This window comes from Siphateles boraxobius, unplaced genomic scaffold, assembly GCF_051911475.1.
Source record: "Siphateles boraxobius isolate OS27281-9 unplaced genomic scaffold, OSU_SipBor_1 130, whole genome shotgun sequence".
Lineage (NCBI taxonomy): Eukaryota > Metazoa > Chordata > Actinopteri > Cypriniformes > Leuciscidae > Siphateles > Siphateles boraxobius.
Window position 1 is genome coordinate 5,424,867 of NW_027508734.1, and position 20,111 is coordinate 5,444,977.

General features: G+C 39.7%; 1 protein-coding gene across 1 annotated transcript in view; it reads left to right on the forward strand.

Annotated features, from left to right (window-relative positions):
- Nucleotides 1-20,111, forward strand: part of rin1b (Ras and Rab interactor 1b) — a 46,305-nt gene that overhangs the window by 2,014 nt on the left and 24,180 nt on the right. The window contains exons 2-3 of the mRNA XM_077227553.1: nt 17,537-17,662; nt 18,159-18,261. Of these exons, the coding sequence (XP_077083668.1) occupies nt 17,537-17,662; nt 18,159-18,261 (229 nt within the window). The remainder of the gene's footprint in view (nt 1-17,536; nt 17,663-18,158; nt 18,262-20,111) is intronic.

A 20,111-nucleotide genomic window follows, 5' to 3' on the forward strand; every position in this document is an offset into this window, starting at 1 on the left:
GTTCAAATCTTAGAGAATGCGTGTAATTTAAAGTGCCCCTAATATGCTATTTTAAAGGTTACTAATTTTGTTTTGGAGTCTCACTGTAGGTTTACAAAAAAGTAAAAAAAAACAACTTTAATTTTCTCATAATAAACATTGCAACTTCAGCTTCTCTCTAAACCCCGCCTTTCCGAGAGCTTCATCTGCTCTGATTGGTCAGACGGCCCAGTCTGTTGTGATTGGTCGACCTCTTACAGCAAATCTGAATTTCAGATCTTCCTCACTTCCTTCACTTGATACACAGAGGCCCTGTCCCAAATGGCGCACTTCATGTGGACTTTCAGTCTCGTGGACTTAAATTGCGCGTGCTCGCTGAGTCTACGAGTCCGTAGGCCGTCCCATTCATCATTTTAACGCTCTGAAGTGTCCTCAGCAGCGCCCTCTTTGTACCCTTGAAGCGGTTTTCCCTGAAGTCCGCATGGATGCAGGCTCCACACACTTCTACCCAGGAATCCTTGCGAAAGGCCAATCAGACAACGGACGGGAGGAGATTTAGCTCACGGATAATTGTTAACATGGCTGAGAAGAAAATATTTAAGTCTAGGCTAAGTATCTTTACGGTTTTTATGACCTAGGTGTACATTTGACCAGTTATTACCTACAGTTTATACAAACATTATGGTCATCGATGGTGGTTCATGTCTCTAACATAGGCTAATAATAGCGCGCTGAATAATACGATCGCATTATGATTCATTAAATAAATAGAACCGAATGTCAGGGCTTTACTGAGTCATATGTAAACGTAAGATGAATATTTAACCCTCTGGGGTCCTTCATTTAACATTCACACTCAGGACCTTCGGGACCAAATGGTCCGAGAGGGCGGGATTAATATATATAAAAACAAAATCATTTTTTTTACTTGTTTTTTATAATTTTTTTCTTTTATTTTTTGGTGTTTTGAAATAATTTTATGATTTATAAATAATATTTATGCAATGATTATGACCTCTTTTTTCTCCTATTGAATATAATAGAATTTAAAAAATTTTTTTTATAATTTTTATTTTTTTATTAAAGCTGTATTTCATCTTAGAGTCAAGCCTAGGCCTCATGAAAGCAATTTTTGAAATGAGATGGATGCCATGATTTTACACAATTTTTTATTTAAATGCTTCGAGTCCATTTGGTCCGAAGGACCCCAGAGGGTTAAACCTGTAAATTCATCTGTGTTAAAATTGTAATGTTAGTTCAAATGGAACATTATGTATTATTATGTACAATACATAATTTAAATAGGCATGTATCTATTGTCTAATGCCCAGGTGACATACACAATATCAAAATATAGAACTGTAAAAGCAGGCTGTGTAGTTGACATGGAGACAAGATTTGGGAAATGAAAAGAAATCCTGTTCTCGATCGATGCTAAATAGTGATTTCTCTGCATGGCAAGCCATCTCGCAAACACAATGGTAAAAACAACAACAGCAATAGGCAGCATATTTCCCCGAACCTGCAGCTCCTGTCCATAACAACAACCAGACCGTCTTCCCATTTCCGGCGTGACGATCGAGTCTGTCCCAAAAATACCCCTCAATGCGCCCTCGTGGACTCGTGCCAAGGGCCCTATAGGTCTGCACTACATGACGTCACCAAAGTGTGGACTCTGAGGAAGTCCACAAGTCCGGAGTGTGCCATTTGGGACAGGGCCAGAGATACGAACAGTAACAATGGCGTCGTTTTACCGTATCAAATCTCATCTTTTGGAAGTGCAGCGCTGAAAACGGCGTCTTCTCGACATGAACAACACGAATCAAACTTTTCCAGTCTCAGCTGCAACTACAGTGTTTGAGGGCGGGGCAAAGGAGACGTTATTCCCCGGCAGCCAATGAAAACCAAAGGCTGGCATTATGCAAATTTATACAAACCTACATAGAATCGAGTAGAAAGACTGGAATTACTGACGACTCGTTTCAGGATGATCAGAATCGTTCTTTTTTTAGGAGACAGAAACTCCTTTTATCGATCACTTTGATCTTTGAAACTTTGCAGACCTTTTACATTCACAAACAGCTTTATTACACACTACATGAAAGGATTTGAAAAAAGCATAATAGGGGCTCTTTAATAAAATACAATCGAAGTCTCTTTGAGGAAATATCTGCAATACTTAAAGGACAATTCCGGCTAAAAATAAATCTAGGGCTAAATAACACATGGGCACCGAATCGACCGTTCTCTGTTTTTCCAGTGCTATAATAACCAGTCAATTAGAGTGATGTCATTTGTGCTGTCATGTCATAATCGCTCATTGTGAACACTATATATATATCCTGTTTGTCACTGATATAGCCTACATGCGTAACGCCCTCACCATTATTAGTTTTTTGGTGCGAATCTTCACTGTAGGACTTTATTTCTTTCTTTTTTTTTCTTGTTTAATGCAATTTTGTCCTCACAAATTAGCAAGCATAAATGGCACTTGCAATGCAAATGATTATAAGTTCAAATCTTAGAGAATGCGTGTAATTTAAAGTGCCCCTAATATGCTATTTTAAAGGTTACTAATTTTGTTTTGGAGTCTCACTGTAGGTTTACAAAAAAGTAAAAAAAAAAAACTTTAATTTTCTCATAATAAACATTGCAACTTCAGCTTCTCTCTAAACCCCGCCTTTCCGAGAGCTTCATCTGCTCTGATTGGTCAGACGGCCCAGTCTGTTGTGATTGGTCGACCTCTTACAGCAAATCTGAATTTCAGATCTTCCTCACTTCCTTCACTTGATACACAGAGGCCCTGTCCCAAATGGCGCACTTCATGTGGACTTTCAGTCTCGTGGACTTAAATTTCCCCGAACCTGCAGCTCCTGTCCATAACAACAACCAGACCGTCTTCCCATTTCCGGCGTGACGATCGAGTCTGTCCCAAAAATACCCCTCAATGCGCCCTCGTGGACTCGTGCCAAGGGCCCTATAGGTCTGCACTACATGACGTCACCAAAGTGTGGACTCTGAGGAAGTCCACAAGTCCGGAGTGTGCCATTTGGGACAGGGCCAGAGATACGAACAGTAACAATGGCGTCGTTTTACCGTATCAAATCTCATCTTTTGGAAGTGCAGCGCTGAAAACGGCGTCTTCTCGACATGAACAACACGAATCAAACTTTTCCAGTCTCAGCTGCAACTACAGTGTTTGAGGGCGGGGCAAAGGAGACGTTATTCCCCGGCAGCCAATGAAAACCAAAGGCTGGCATTATGCAAATTTATACAAACCTACATAGAATCGAGTAGAAAGACTGGAATTACTGACGACTCGTTTCAGGATGATCAGAATCGTTCTTTTTTTAGGAGACAGAAACTCCTTTTATCGATCACTTTGATCTTTGAAACTTTGCAGACCTTTTACATTCACAAACAGCTTTATTACACACTACATGAAAGGATTTGAAAAAAGCATAATAGGGGCTCTTTAATAAAATACAATCGAAGTCTCTTTGAGGAAATATCTGCAATACTTAAAGGACAATTCCGGCTAAAAATAAATCTAGGGCTAAATAACACATGGGCACCGAATCGACCGTTCTCTGGGATGCGTTTTCATGATAATCGAATGTACCCTGTTTTAATGTTAGTTTTAGTTTAACCAAAGATTAGCTTATAACGCTAGTGTATGGGGCATCGAATCGACCGTTCTCTGGGATGCGTTTTCATGATAATCGAATGTACCCTGTTTTAACGTTAGTTTTAGTTTTACCACAGATTAGCTTATAACGCTGGTGTATGGGGCATCGAATCGACCGTTCTCTGGGATGCGTTTTCATGATAATCGAATGTACCCTGTTTTAACGTTAGTTTTAGTTTAACCAAAGATTAGCTTATAACGCTAGTGTATGGGGAATCGAATCGACCGTTCTCTGGGATGCGTTTTCATGATAATCGAATGTACCCTGTTTTAATGTTAGTTTTAGTTTAACCAAAGATTAGCTTATAACGCTAGTGTATGGGGCATCGAATCGACCGTTCTCTGGGATGCGTTTTCATGATAATCGAATGTACCCTGTTTTAACGTTAGTTTTAGTTTTACCACAGATTAGCTTATAACGCTGGTGTATGGGGCATCGAATCGACCGTTCTCTGGGATGCGTTTTCATGATAATCGAATGTACCCTGTTTTAACGTTAGTTTTAGTTTAACCAAAGATTAGCTTATAACGCTAGTGTATGGGGAATCGAATCGACCGTTCTCTGGGATGCGTTTTCATGATAATCGAATGTACCCTGTTTTAATGTTAGTTTTAGTTTAACCAAAGATTAGCTTATAACGCTAGTGTATGGGGCATGAATAAGTAAAAATAAAAATCGCTAGTTAATACCAGTAACAACACTCAAAATAGCCCCACACTAACACTGAAGCATAATGAGGGTCTCTACCTGCAAAACGAAGCATTGAGAACTTTGTAAGTGTACAGACAGTTTAATAAGAAGATACTATATAAAGACAAAACACTTCGCGTATACAAGCAGGAGCCATCTCTGGAAAACAGTCTCGACCAGTCGAACCACGAACGCCGTGCTACGTGAGCTGAACTGTGGCTATCGACCAGCACGTAGCACGGCGTTCGTGGTTCGACTGGTCGAGACTGTTTTCCAGAGATGGCTCGGTACCCATGTGTTATTTAGCCCTAGGTTCATTTTTGGCCGGAATTGTCCTTTAAACATAAATGTGAATAAGCACGATATAATTTGGCGGAGGGGAAGATTTTCAGCGAAAGTTTTAGTCCGTTCCTGCTGTGGTTTCAGAAAGTTCCCCTGGATGTGAGTCGTGTGTTTAGTTGAAGCTCGCCGATATCAAACTGTTCGTATCCAGCTGTGTTTCTGCATGTGGAGAGCTCTTCACCAGACGTTAGTCATTCACTCGCTCACTCAGCACAATCACTCCTCGACTTTACTGTAGTGATGCATTATTCCAGTCTCAAAGTATGAGGCGTGTCCTTTATTTAAGTTTTAAGATGAATGGAGACATTTTTAGTTGTTTTTTTTTCCACTGTAAATTTTAGGCGACTCTTTTTACTTATAAAAACAGCATAAAACATTATTAGGTAACACTTTAGTTTAGGGTCCAATTCTCACTATTAACTAGTGTCTTATTATCATGTATATTACTAGATATTGGCTGTTTATTAGTACTTATAAAGCACAAATTAATGTCTTATTATTCACGACCATATTCTACATTCCTAAATCTATACCTAAACTGAACAACTACCTTACTAACTATTAATAAATAGTAATTAGGATTTTTTTTTTTTTAGATAAAATTGTAATTAATAGATAGTTAATAGTGAGAATTGGACCCTAAACTAAAGTGTGACCCATTATGATATTACATTGTAATTATATATATTTAAATATTTAAATTAAATGTTTGCGGTTTATATTCATCATATATATAAATGTTAGCGGTGTAACAATATATCATGTCACAATATATCGCAATTCAGAAAGGCAACAATATGTATCGTGGATAGTAACTTTATATATTGGGTATAGTTCATCCGAAATGAAATTTCTGTGTGAAAAAAAGTGTCAGTACTACATTAATCGGCTATATATAATGTTGAATATAATGTATAATTATGCAATGGGGGAATATTTGTGTGTCCCGATAATGCCAAATGTCTGATGTGACCAGTAAAAAGTGTCCTACATTGTCTATAATAATTCTGTATTTTCAGCTTCAGAATCATGAATATCTTTATTCTGGTGTCACTATTGACCTGTGCATTGGGTTATCAGCACCAACTCCAAGCTTATTCATTTACACCCACAATGTAATCAACAGTAAAAAAAACTGTGAATCTTTTACCATGTGTCTTGAAGTATCGCAATAATCTCGTATAATGAGTTCAGTATCGTGATGTGTATTGAATCGTGACACAAGAGTATCGTAAGAACCTTAATAAATGTATATTTAACGAGATACCATGAAATTTTGTAATAAAATATTGTGAAAGTGCATGTTATATTGTTCAATGTACAATTAAATATAAATAAAAATATATATCAAAATACTAAATGTATTTTATTTTATTGTTATTTATTTATTATATTTTTATATACAAAATGTGTATTTTTATTATATGTTAAATATAAAAATATAATCAATAATATAATACATTTTGCATCTTGTAAATTACGTGTAATGCCTTTTAGTACATATATGTGTATATATATATATATATATATATATAAAATATTTTTTATATATTTTTTATTTTACTATAATTAACAACTTAAAAGGTTTGCTCAGAGGTTGTGGTTTTTGAGACTAGTTTAAGTTAAGTTTGAGATCTCTTGATTGGTCTCGATATGGTGGACATTTCGGGAAAATTGCGATGATCACTTCAAGGTAATAATTTGATAATTTATGGTCATGTGACCCAACGAATACTCGTGATTCATTTTAAAGCTAGATGGCGGGAGAGTTCGAGTTAACTTACAAACAGAGCAATTCAAGTTGTTTTGTTTTGTTTGTGACATATTTCACACATTTTTGTCATGTTATGTTTAAATAAGAAATATGATAGCTAATTCAGGGTCCGGTCCACAGATGAGACGGTTGAGAGTAGAGAAACACACTCACACATAGACATATATAATGCATGTTTTAAAAACTTTTTTTTAAATCCAAATGTATATTTATTTGCAACAGTTATGTTAACAGCAATAATAAGACATTTCTGTCATGAGAACAGCTAATCAGCTGATACACAGCATGTTGCGTTGTCATGGGAACATCCCCAGGTGAAGATAATGAGGAAATTACACTTTACAATTAAAGTGCGTTCAAAAACGACTACATAACACACATGTGCCCTGCTCGCTTGTGTTAGAAACATGCCCTTCTTCTGAAGCTGGAGAAAACACGTGATACTCAATACACTCCAATGACTCGGTCCTCCATAATAATCATTTTCATAGCGCTTCATCTCTGTGTCATGTTTGTTTGCGTGTGTATCTGACTGAAAACTTCCGTCATCCTGTTTTAATGAAGGGCAGCTTTATCTTCCGGCACCTCAGTGGGCAGCTGGCATTAGGACCCCTGATTTCACACATCCCACCTCATCTTATCCGTCACTTCAGGCCTGTTTTAGACACAAGCACAATCCGCCACGGCTGCGGTGTGTCATCATTCATCAGCCGCTTAAATACGGCATGACAGCATCACTGCACTAATAATGAAAATCCCATTCAGACACATTTCTCTCAATGACATGCGATCATTGAGAGATTATTTTAATGGTTATTAGCACTCTTTAAAAGAGTAGTTCACTTTTTAAAAAACTTTTGCTGATAATTTACTCACCCCCATGTCATCCAAGATGTCCATGTCTTTCTTTCTTCAGTCGAAAAGAAATTAAGGTTTTTGATGAAAACATTCTAGGATTTTTGTCCATATAATGGACTTCATTGGGTACCAAACGGTTGCAACCGGCTAATGAGGCTCGATGGTCGGTCAAGACATTTTTATATTATTTATTTTATTTTTTATTTTATATTTATATTTCACAACAACGTCGTAAAAAAACTCACTTGCGGCCCCTCCTCCCCCTTTCTACAGCTGCTCATGTGTATTTGTTGTTATCGGAGGCGGCCAACTTCATTGTGTGGATCTTTGTCTACCGAGGTGGGTAATACATCATACACATTGAGGGCGGCGTGTGTGTTTATGTCGAATTGCCATAAAGCAGTTTGTGTTTCTCGCTCGTTCTTGCTTCGCACGAGACTTCTTATTTCTAATATACCGGGACGTTAATCCTCATGTTGCAAGGTTGGTTTTCCGCCTGGGAACGCTGGGGGGAGCGGGTGAAGTCACCATTCTCACCAGAACAGGTTATTAAACCATCCAAATGATTTCTAAACAGTTTTATTAAGCTGAAATAGTGCCCATTTAACGCTCTCTCTGGGCTTACTGCTCTAATGACGTGGTGGAGAGTTATGAACCCGAAAGCGGGAAATCTAAGCTTGACATAGATACCAAACTTGAGTGGGTAATTCCCAAAGAGCGGGCTGCAGTGAGCGAAGGTTGCAGGTGTGTTTTCTGACTTTTTTTGCACGATTTTGCTGCATCCATTCACAAAAAATATTTTTTATATTTATTTACGGTAGGAAATTTACAAAATATCTTCATGGAACATGATCTTTACCGAATATATTAATGATTTTTGCATGATAGAAAAATTGATAATTTTGACCAGAGCCCGACCGATATATCGGCGAGCCGATATTATCGGCCGATATTAGGCATTTTCATAACTATCGGTATCGGCATTTAAAATGGCCGATAAATTAATATTTAAAAAATGCGGCATGCGGTGATTCATGTAAGGGTGGCGCTGCCAATAAAGCACCTAAAAGCTGTCACAAAGAACTGGCAAAAGCAATGATATGAATACATCAAATATTGCAAGGAGACATTTTAATTGTTTATTAATAACAAGTGTTTTCAGTCATTGTGGGCTGCAAAGATGAAGTTGACGATGCAGACTAGCGATCTTTGAACGCGCCAGAGAGAAATGCACATTTCATACGGATTATATAAGCAGAGAGCAGTCTGTCGTTTTGAATTGTTCTGTTTTAAAGTATACATTTCAATATAGATTTTTCTCAGGTCTATACGCTGAGTTTCGGTTTATTTATGAGACGAGTTGCAGTTCACTCGCCGGCGCCTCCGTGTCGAGATTATCTATTGTCCACTATATTTACTTCTTATTTATTAAATCCAGGCAATTGGTTGATGAAACATTGATTAAAATTAAGATACAATTAATACAAAACGAAATTTACTTTAATGAAAGGCTTTGTGCTTTCTGTTCGAGGTCTCTGTGAAAGTTTTAAAGCACTTTAGTGCTGCTTTCAGAGCGGTCATGTCCATAACATTGTTTTTTCCTCATAAATGCGAACTCGAAAAATGAAATGACTATTTTATGTTCTGTTGAGAGCCAACGCTTCTTCATCCGGTGGGTAGTAGACTATTACTTTTGATTTGCGCAGTGTAATTCACAGAATTGATTTCTCTGCTACCAGTCTCTGTCACGTATTGTGTGAGCTTGTGACTATTGCAAGCGTAGGCCTACAGCTGAGTCCTGATTATATTGTCTGCTATATTTATTTTTTATTTATTAAATCCAGGCAATTGATTGATGAAACATTGACAGTAAACTGATGCCTCGTTCTGCTTTGCAACGGGCGCTTTCTCGCGTCTATGGTAAACAGCTGTTGCGACCCGAGCAATAACGGCCGCGTCCGGTGTAGACAGTGTTAAAGCTCATTCTGCCTATAACGCTACGCTACAACATCAAGCAATATTCCAATCATTTATATAATTATAACACTTTATATAGGGCCATTTTGCATTAAGACTATAGTTTCACGGTACATTTTGCTTAAGTATTTAAAATAGTATATAAGTATTGTACATATGTAATTAAAAACGTTTTTGTTATGATATTATTAATTTTACTTTTGTAAAAAGATCTGAGTTGTTCCTCCACTGGTAGAGATTAGAGGAATTAAGAATAAAAATAGAAGATAATAAGGTTTTGTTAGTGACACTTTTTATATATTTATTGAAGTTGTTTTATATAACGTGACTAAATTAAAAGACAAAGTCGTTAGTGAAGATTATGCAACAGTGTTTAGAATATAATATAATATAACATGCAATGCAAACTAGTTTGGTTACAGCTCAAATTTATCATTCTCATTCTATCATTCACCCTGCCTCCATTACATATCTTTGTCACACAAGTGTTTGATCACCACATTTGAGTGATCATTGCGAAACGTTTATACATTTATTCTGTTTAAATACTGTGTATTCTATATACAGTACCCATCAAAAGTTTGTACACACCAATAGGAAAGTGTGTCCAAACTTTTGACTGGTACTGTACTATAATACACAAATAATATTGCTACTGTACACAAATAATATCGCCCGATATATCGGTATCAGGCTTTTTTTTAATCTGTGTCGGCATCGGCCCCCAAAAATCCATATCGGTCGGGCTCTAATTTTACCCATACAATGTATTGTTGGCTATTGCTAAAAATATACCCGTGCGACTTACGACTGGTTTTGTGGTCCAGGGTCACATTTGTCCAACATTTCCTTCTCAAAATCTGCCCTGCCACTATCATAAGCAACCGGATCTCATCCTGAAAGTTTCTGTGTCTGATCTCCATTATTCTGCCAGCTGAAGTTGCACTTCTCCTCCTCTGCAAGGCTTCCTGTCTTTCCTCACTTCCTCTATTCTCTCTCTCTCTCGTTTCTGTCCCTGGAGATGTTTCTCAGCAGGCTTTTGCTGCAAATCGTGTTTAGTCTCCCACACTTCGGCTTCATGAAACCATCTCTGTGTGTCTCTCTAACTCCTCATCCTCTTTTTCTCTCCATCGCTGTGCTTGTTACTGGAAATGTTGAGAGCTGTCTGACAGACTGTCCTCATGTCACTGAAGTTCACTTCTTCATTTACCCAGTGACCACCTGCTCCACGGCTTACTAGTTTTGTGTTTCACAGTGGCCTCCAAAACTATCTGGATTCTTCATTTTAAGAATAATTAAAATGAAATTGCATTGCAAAAAAATCAATCTGAGCTCTTCTCAGAATCTTCCCTTCTGCTGTAACTCTCAAATCTAATTTACAATCAAACTTCCTTAAAGGGACAGTGCACTCAAAAATGAACATTTTGTTATTTACTCATTCTCATTCTGTTCAAAATTCGGTTTCGGAAGGATCATGTGACAATGAAGACTGGAGTAATGATGCTGAAAATTCAGCTTTGATCACAGGAAAAAATTACATTTTACTATTGACAAAGAAAACACATCTTACAGCAGCTATATGTAGAATTCAGTCTGACCAATCAGAGCAGAGTAGACAAATCACAACAGAATGGGCCATCTGACCAATCACAGCAGAGTAGACCAATAACAACAGAAGGGGCCGTCTGGCCAATCACAGCAGAGTAGACCAATCACAACAGACTGGGCCGTCTGGCCAATCAGAGCACAGTAGACCAATCACAAGAGACTGGGCCGTCTGGCCAATCAGAGCAGAGTAGACCAATCACAACAGACTGGGCCGTCTGGCCAATCAGAGCAGAGTAGACCAATCACAACAGACTGGGCGGTCTGGCCAATCACAGCAGAGTAAACCAATCACAACAGACTGGGCCAATCAGGGCAGAGTAGACCAATCACAACAAAATGGGCCGTCTGGCCAATCAGAGCAGAGTAGACCAATCACAACAGACTGGGCCGTCTGGCCAATCAGAGCACAGTAGACCAATCACAACAGACTGGGCCAATCAGGGCAGAGCACAGTAGTTCTTGGAAAGGAGTGATGTTGAGAAACTGATTCATCCGAGTCTTTTGAGAATCATTGAAAAATATGGTGATGTGCAATGTATATTATGATAAAATGAAAGTGTTTTTGACCTTTGCTGAATGTAAACCTGTTGTGGGAGACACAATGAAGTTTATTGGAGTATGTTTTACAGGAAAATACTGTTTCAGTCTTTCTGCTGCAAAATTAAAAAATGTACTTGCCATTGCTTTGTAGGTATTTGTGAAATTTACTAGCAATTTCTGAGTAAGAATTATTTTTCAAAAAAGTGAATTATACACCAAAAATCAGATCTCCTTTAATAATATCTCTGTTGTTAAAAGTTCACAGTAATCTCACTTGCATTTGCTTTAGCGAGATCTGGAAAAAAAAATGTCTCAACCTGAAAGAGCAATTAAAAACTCATATTCAGAAGAAGGCATCGAAACTTGAAACCGCGCTTTTTATGAGCTGATAAAAATGCACGACTTCCTTGATTCATAATTATAATCTTCCTGAACTCAGACTCAAAAATAGCCTCATGAAGAAAAAAAAACAAGTTCTTGAAGAGGAGAAACCTGCTTAAATCAAACTCACTCCCTCTTCTTCTTCTCTTTTTACTTTCCTCTTCTTCTGTTTCTCCCTGTATGATGCTTAATTACATAACTGTGTGTGTGTGTGTGTGTGTGTGTGTGTGTGTGTGTGTGTGTGTGTGTGTGTGTGTGTGTGTGTGTGTGTGTGTGTGTGTGTGTGTGTGTGTGTGTGTGTGTGTGTGTGTGTGTAGGCTGTTCAGGGCTTTATGTAAGGAGGCATACGCTGCAGTCGGACATCATCTGTCTCTCCTCGGATGTTTTCTGGTCAGGGTTTGTGGTGTGAAGGTTTCTGACCCGTCAGTTGTGTGTGTGTGTGTGTGTGTGTGTGTGTGTGTGTTTGTGTGTGTAGGCTGTTCAGGGCTTTATGTAAGGAGGCCTACGCTGCAGTCGGACATCATCTGTCTCTCCTCGGATGTTTTCTGGTCAGGGTTTGTGGTGTGAAGGTTTCTGACCCGTCAGTTGTGTGTGTGTGTGTGTGTGTGTGTGTACTGATGGCACTCGCTCTCAGATTCTCTTGCAGTGGTTTAGTGCTTGTGTTTGTGGGTGGAAAGTCATCTGGGCCTATGATGTGATGTTTATGTAATAAAGCCTCTCCACAAAAAACCTCAGATGGGTGTTATAGGCCTAATGTACACACTGATTAAACAAAGCAGTGCTGAGGTATAATAGCTGCGATCGTGCTGCTGATATATTGGGATGCCAGTCAAACCATTGAACTGATTTCCTCACAGTCAATGTCTGAAGGTCAAAAATGTTTTTTTTATTGTATCTCAACTTTTTTAAGGAAAAAAAAGCAGCATAGCAGAATGGAAATGTCAAGGTTTATGACTCGGTGTATGTTTTTGAAAGAAGTCTTTTATGCTCACCAAGGCTGCATTTATTTGATCAATGAAACAGTAATATTGTGAAATATTATTACAATTTAAAATGACTGTTTTCTATTTGAATATATTGTAGAATATAATTTATTCCTGTGATCAAAGCTGTATTTTCAGCATCATTACTCCAGTCTTCAGTGTCACATGACCCTTCAGAAATCATTCTCATATGATGATAATATGATATGACGACATTTATGATTATTATCAAGTTCTATGTACAAGTATTATCTATGTATTATAAGTTCTATGTACAAGTTATTGAAGTCTGTATTTTATGGGTGATAAATATATTATAGGGAAAAATATTTTTCTTGGCACAAAGAACAAGAATATTGTATTTTTATTTATTTTTTTGCTTGGCCATCAGATGTTCCTGCTAGAACATTTAACCACAAAACATTTTTTACTGTAATAGTTAAATTCTGTTAATTTATTATTTTACTTACAAGGCACACATACTGAGTGATTCACCCAGAAATGATAATTTGATGTGCTAATTAATTCCTGGCATTTTTAGGTCTTCTGGGAATGACCAATAAAGAAAACATGCATGGCCAACACAATGAATCTATTAATGTAAATTAACGCTAACAAACTCTGATTGTGTGTGTGTGTGTGTGTGTGTGTGTGAGAGTGAGTGAGTGAGTGAGTGAGTGAGCGAGCGTGCGTCTGTGTGTGTGTGTGTGTGAGTGAGTGAGTGAGTGAGTGAGTGAGTGAGTGAGTGAGTGAGCGTGCGTCTGTGTGTGTGTGTGAGTGAGTGAGTGAGTGAGTGAGTGAGTGAGTGAGTGAGTGAGTGAGTGAGCGTGCGTCTGTGTGTGTGTGTGAGTGAGTGAGTGAGTGAGTGAGTGAGCGAGTGAGTGAGCGTGCGTCTGTGTGTGTGTGTGTGTGTGTGTGTGAGTGAGTGAGTGAGTGAGTGAGTGAGTGAGCGAGCGTGCGTCTGTGTGTGTGTGTGAGTGAGTGAGTGAGTGAGTGAGTGAGTGAGTGAGTGAGGGAGTGAGCGAGCGTGCGTGTGTCTGTGTGTGTGTGTGTGTGTGTGTGAGTGAGTGAGTGAGTGAGCGAGCGTGCGTCTGTGTGTGTGTGAGTAAGTGAGTGAGGGAGTGAGCGAGCGTGCGTGTGTCTGTGTGTGTGTGTGTGTGTGTGTGAGTGAGTGAGTGAGTGAGCGAGCGTGCGTCTGTGTGTGTGTGTGAGTGAGTGAGTGAGTGAGTGAGTGAGTGAGCGTGCGTCTGTGTGTGTGTGTGTGTGAGTGAGTGAGTGAGTGAGTGAGTGAGTGAGCGAGCGTGCATCTGTGTGTGTGTGTGAGTGAGTGAGTGAGCGAGCGTGCGTCTGTGTGTGTGTGTGTGTGTGTGAGTGAGTGAGTGAGCGAGCGTGCGTCTGTGTGTGTGTGTGAGTGAGTGAGTGAGTGAGCGAGCGTGCGTCTGTGTGTGTGTGTGTGAGTGAGTGAGCGAGCGTGCGTCTGTGTGTGTGTGAGTGAGTGAGTGAGTGAGTGAGTGAGCGAGCGAGCGTGCGTGCGTCTGTGTGTGTGTGAGTGAGTGAGTGAGTGAGTGAGCGAGCGTGCGTCTGTGTGTGTGTGTGTGTGTGTGAGTGAGTGAGCGAGTGAGTGAGCGTGCGTGCGTCTGTGTGTGTGTGTGTGAGTGAGTGAGTGAGTGAGTGAGCGAGCGTGCGTCTGTGTGTGTGTGTGAGTGAGTGAGTGAGCGAGTGAGTGAGTGAGCGTGCGTGCGTCTGTGTGTGTGTGTGTGAGTGAGTGAGTGAGTGAGTGAGTGAGCGAGCAAGCGTGCGTCTGTGTGTGTGTGTGAGTGAGTGAGTGAGCGAGTGAGTGAGTGAGCGTGCGTGCGTGCGTCTGTGTGTGTGTGTGTGTGTGTGAGTGAGTGAGTGAGTGAGTGAGCGTGCGTGCGTCTGTGTGTGTGTGTGTGTGAGTGAGTGAGCGTGCGTGCGTCTGTGTGTGTTTGTGTGTGTATGAGTGAGTGAGTGAGTGAGCGAGCGTGCGTCTGTGTGTGTGTGTGAGTGAGTGAGTGAGTGAGTGAGTGAGCGAGTGAGTGAGTGAGCGTGCGTCTGTGTGTGTGTGAGTGTGTGTGTGAGTGAGCGAGTGAGTGAGTGAGTGAGCGTGCGTGCGTCTGTGTGTGTGAGTGAGTGAGTCAGCGAGCGTGCGTCTGTGTGTTTGTGTGTGTGTGAGTGAGTGAGTGAGTGAGCGAGCGTGCGTCTGTGTGTGTGTGAGTAAGTGAGTGAGTGAGTGAGTGAGTGAGGGAGTGAGCGAGCGTGCGTCTGTGTGTGAGTGAGTGAGTGAGTGAGCGAGCGTGCGTCTGTGTGTGTGTGTGAGTAAGTGAGTGAATGAGTGAGTGAGTGAGGGAGTGAGCGAGCGTGCGTGTGTCTGTGTGTGTGTGTGAGTGAGTGAGTGAGTGAGTGAGCGAGCGTGCGTCTGTGTGTTTGTGTGTGTGTGAGTGAGTGAGTGAGTGAGCGAGCGTGCGTCTGTGTGTGTGTGTGAGTAAGTGAGTGAATGAGTGAGTGAGTGAGGGAGTGAGCGAGCGTGCGTGTGTCTGTGTGTGTGTGTGAGTGAGTGAGTGAGTGAGTGAGCGAGTGTGCAGCTGTGTGTGTGTGTGAGTAAGTGAGTAAGTGTGTGTGTGTGTGTGTGTGTGTGTGGGAGAGTGAGTGAGTGAGTGTGAGCGAGCATGCGCGTGTGTGTGTGTGTGTATGTGTGTGTGTTTGGCAAACCTCTCAGTACTTCCTCTGTAAATTCTGTAGAGACACTCGACACATGAATGCAATTACATGCACATTTATGTTTTTGGAAGCTGCTTATCTACAAAACCAGTGAGTGTAGATTGTGCTTGTGACATAAGGGTGTAAGTCCATCTCTAAAACTAACCCTCAATCAGTACTAGTACAGTTTCAGCAGCTACGCGGTTACTTTCATGTCATCAATGGCCTTTCTTCATTGTGAAGCGCAGCTGAATCTACCTGTCTGACGATGAGAGCGGTGTGAGGAGGGGACGTGGGCTTCAAAAACTAGATAAAAATATTGCAAAGAGCCCTGATTGTGCCGGAGAGCTCTCTGACACCGCTAAAGAGAGAAAGGGCACGAGAACCAGGAATTAAAAAACATCCTCTCTACTTTGCCAACAGTTCCTCGCCTTTTTAAGCGCAGTCTGCCTTGTGTGTGTGTGCGCGCGTGTTTCGGGTGAGTAGGTGTCCGTGGATGAGTGGGACTGCCTGGTAGGACGTGTAGGCATCTGTTGCCATGACAACCATCTGCTGTTATGCATAAGCATCCTCTCGGGCTGCCCACACAGTGTCATCGCAGCGAGAGCGAGAGCGTTTGAAGCACTGACTGCTGCACGGTTCATTGTCTGCGTGTTTCATGTAGGCCCAGACAGAATCTGCAAAGATTTCCAAAGATTCTGTGCTGTAGGTAACTGAAAGCAGGATCACAAGTATTTAATAAATATAATATACTGGGAACAGTTTGGAATCAAATTAGAGATGCACCCAAGGCTTGACATTAACTTTTTTTGCTCAGCAGCCACTCTGGCTAGTGGTTTTCCTAAGTTACTAGCCACTCTGCATTTTCACTGGCCACAATTTTGACATCGAGACCATGGGGAAAAACTGCCATATAGTAGGGCTGCACAATATAGGCCTATCGAAATATCGCAAATACTGTATATATATCGCGATATGCATATCGCAACGGCTTGCAATAACTGGGGTCATGAACAAAAGACTGAATGACTTTTGTGGCTTTAATAAGAATCAGTATATATATTTAATTCATACAGTGAAAAAACTACGCAGTGTTTTATTTTTACGTTTGATTATTCAGTTTCTGTTGTTAAATAAACCTGATGTAGGATCATTTGAAACCCTATACCCAGGGGTTTACACTGATGTTAAAATAACACTTCTTATGCTACAGTAAAACACTGTTCACTTTCAGAAGTTGTAGGATTGTTTTCTAGACACAAAAAGAATGTGAAACGCGTATGTAGGTTATATCATTTAAAACATATTTTAAAGATAATTTAAGTTTATTTTACACACTTTAAGCATTATCGTATAGCATATCGAATATCACATTATTTAATGAGTTATCGCATATCACATTTTTCTTCAATATCGTGCAGCCCTACCATATAGATATTTTTAATATTATCTCATAATTTGACAGCCGGTATATTAGGGCTCTGTCACTTCAAGAGCTAATGCACCGACTCAATATACTGTTACACGTGCGCTTTCTTTCTCAGCTGTTTACTTTCACTTAAAACATAACTGTGTTTATGTGAATACTCACCAAGATCGGTATTTTGACATTTTCTTGTGTGTATTTGACTGTTTAAGTGCAATAAGCAGCTAAAAAGAATTCAGTTTAATACTGAGAGGCGGCTTTATGTGAGCGTACTTTGGGTGTTTAAGCACAAAATCTGCGGGATTGTGTAAAATTATGCACAATATGCACAATCCCGCGCTGAAATTCAAGCCCTGTAACCAACAATATTCATCTGGAGCAAATGAAGCGAGTGAGTGAGGAGAGGCGGGTTTGTGTGTCACTCGCTAATGTTAACAAATGGGACCTTACTGTAAAGTCTTATCAATATATTTAATAAGCATATAATTTTGCGAATGTCAGACTTTCTGTGAGCTCAGATTCCTTGGTGGCCTGGTTTTGTGTTTGTTGACCCCTGTGCTCTGCGTTATAGATGGACGCGTCTCTCCAGAGGAGTTTGAGTGTTTTGGATCGTCTTCTCCTCACACACTCCATATGGTTGCAGCTGTCAATCAGCCCTGACTCCGCCCACCAGATCCTGCAGCGAGAGATAGTCGGGGTGAGAGAATCCCAACCGCCACTTGAAATCAAATCATCATGTTTTTTCACTATTGCTCACAATAAAAGTCGTAATTACAGTTATTATGCAGTGATGTATCTCTGCCTGCATAACAATAGCCAGTAAGACTGATGTATTTTACAGCTAATCAACCAATTACACTTCAAATAAACACAGATGCAGTCTGTTGCATTACATTCATATGGTGTTTACTTTATTGGATCCATTTTTTCTTTTTATAAATTCTGTCAATTTTCTTAGAAGAAGCACTTTTTAACAACTTTTTATTTTTATTTTGCAATCACCCCTCGCCACAATACAGTGTACTTGAATCTGACTTCTCAATAATGGTCTCATTTTATCATACATATTCAACTTTATTGTTGTATATAATAATTGGACATATGTATAATATTATACAATTTCATTATATATTATATCATATCTATCTAATAAAGGGGTTAATGAACTCTGTATCTTCCATCTTTGTCCATAGACGTTTCTGGTGTGTAAGTGTAGTGCCTCCCACAGGAAGGTTCTGTGTGTGCGAGTGCAGGAGGGAGGTGTGTCACAGTATCCCATCCGTGAGGAAGACTCCAGTGAGTGTAACACGTCACGCATACACACACTTTAGCAGAGTTTTTAGACTGAGCTAATGCTATTTTTATCTCTTAAGCCTAACACATTAACCTTGGGTCCCCACAACGTATGTTTGTTGTCTTATTGTGTTAGTAAGCCAATTATCGTTGAAATATAAGATATTATTTAGTCTATTTTTGGTCATTCATACTTTTAGTCACCAGTATTATAGCAAAGCTTAAAGGTGCAGTGTGTAACTTTTGGCGACATCTAGCGGTTCGGTTGCGAGTTTGCACTAAGGGCTCAGCCCACTGCTCACACCTCCCTTTCGAAGAAGCTACGGTGGCTAAAACGGGACAAACATCGTCGTCTGAGACAGCAGAGAATACCCAGAGTAAACCAAGTTTCTGTACCACAGTCCATTATAAACCACATAATGGATAAAGATTACAAAGCCATAGTCAGGTGAGGATCAAGGGTCTTAATACATAATATAATAATAGTAATCAGCTGTTTTTGTCACGAACGTAACCAGCACATTCTCCCCTCATAGCAAACCCATAATACAGCGAGGGAAAAACTACATGAAACTATGCAACTATATATTTTTTCTAACAGGGTAGTAAAAGTTTAGCTGGCTAAAATGAGCTGTTACTGTGGCTGAGCTGGTTAAAGCGTTAAGCCTTGTTTATACTCGACACGTCCGCATGAGCCCAAAGGTGCGTGCGGCAAAAAGGACATGATTGTAACAGCGCGCGCGCCTCCGCATCCCCTAGACACCATTTACTACACACAATAGGCTTTTTTTCTCTGATTTTGGAAACTCGATCGACTTAAAATGCTTCCAAGATCGACGGGTTGGTGATTCCTGTAACTGTTTTACGGTCAATGACAAGAGTACTAATCAGCTGTCTCACGAACGTAACCAGCACATTTATCCCCACATAGCAAAACCATAACACAGCGAGGGAGAAGAATTAAGTTACATGAAACAATCCAACTACATAATTACACCACTGACAAGGGAAAAGTCACTACTCACGGTGTTTATGGCTAGCTTCTTCTAGCTTTCTGCGGCTTCTCTTTCAAGGTAATGACGAAACGCGCTCTGTAACGCTGTTTGTTCGCTGTCGGCTACGGTAGAAACATGACGTCACAATATGTCGACCTTCATAGAAGTGGATTCCCGCGCCTATGTAGATATAAATGTCTCACTCTAAGGTAATAAAAACATTACGGTTTATTAAGTAAGTTCTTTATACACCACTGAACACATAGTTATGGATGTCATATTGCATTTCTGTTAATAGATACTCAAAATGTTTACACACTGCACCTTTAAATGCATTTTATTTGGTAGCCTCCCGGCTAAATTGTTATTGTTCTAGTAATGTTTTCAGTAAATAAATAGTTTTATTTTTGTTCCCAGAACATTTTCCTAAAAGGTAGGATAACATTGTCTAAAATCATTCTAAAAATGTTTAGTGATAGAACATTATCCCCTAAATTCTTATAAAAGTTTAAGGTGGAAATTTCCCAGCAGGCACTGGACATGGACAACTCAATAAAGAGCATTACCAGCTTCACTTATTACTAACCAGTTTGACTTTATTTCTGTCATATGTCTTCAAATGTTCATATTGAGAGGTAACAGAGGATTAGATGTTAATGATTTATTGAAAATGTTTAATTTGAAGTCATCATTATGGTGATCGGTGTTTGTTGGGCTCTTGACTTTTAAACATTAGTTTTTCTCTGTGTGTTTATAAAACACAGTCATTATGGTGAAAAAGAAAAGAGATGTGATCAGGTGATGTAATCATCATCTAGTGGTTCTGATTCAGTGATGTCACTGTCTAAACTTTGATGA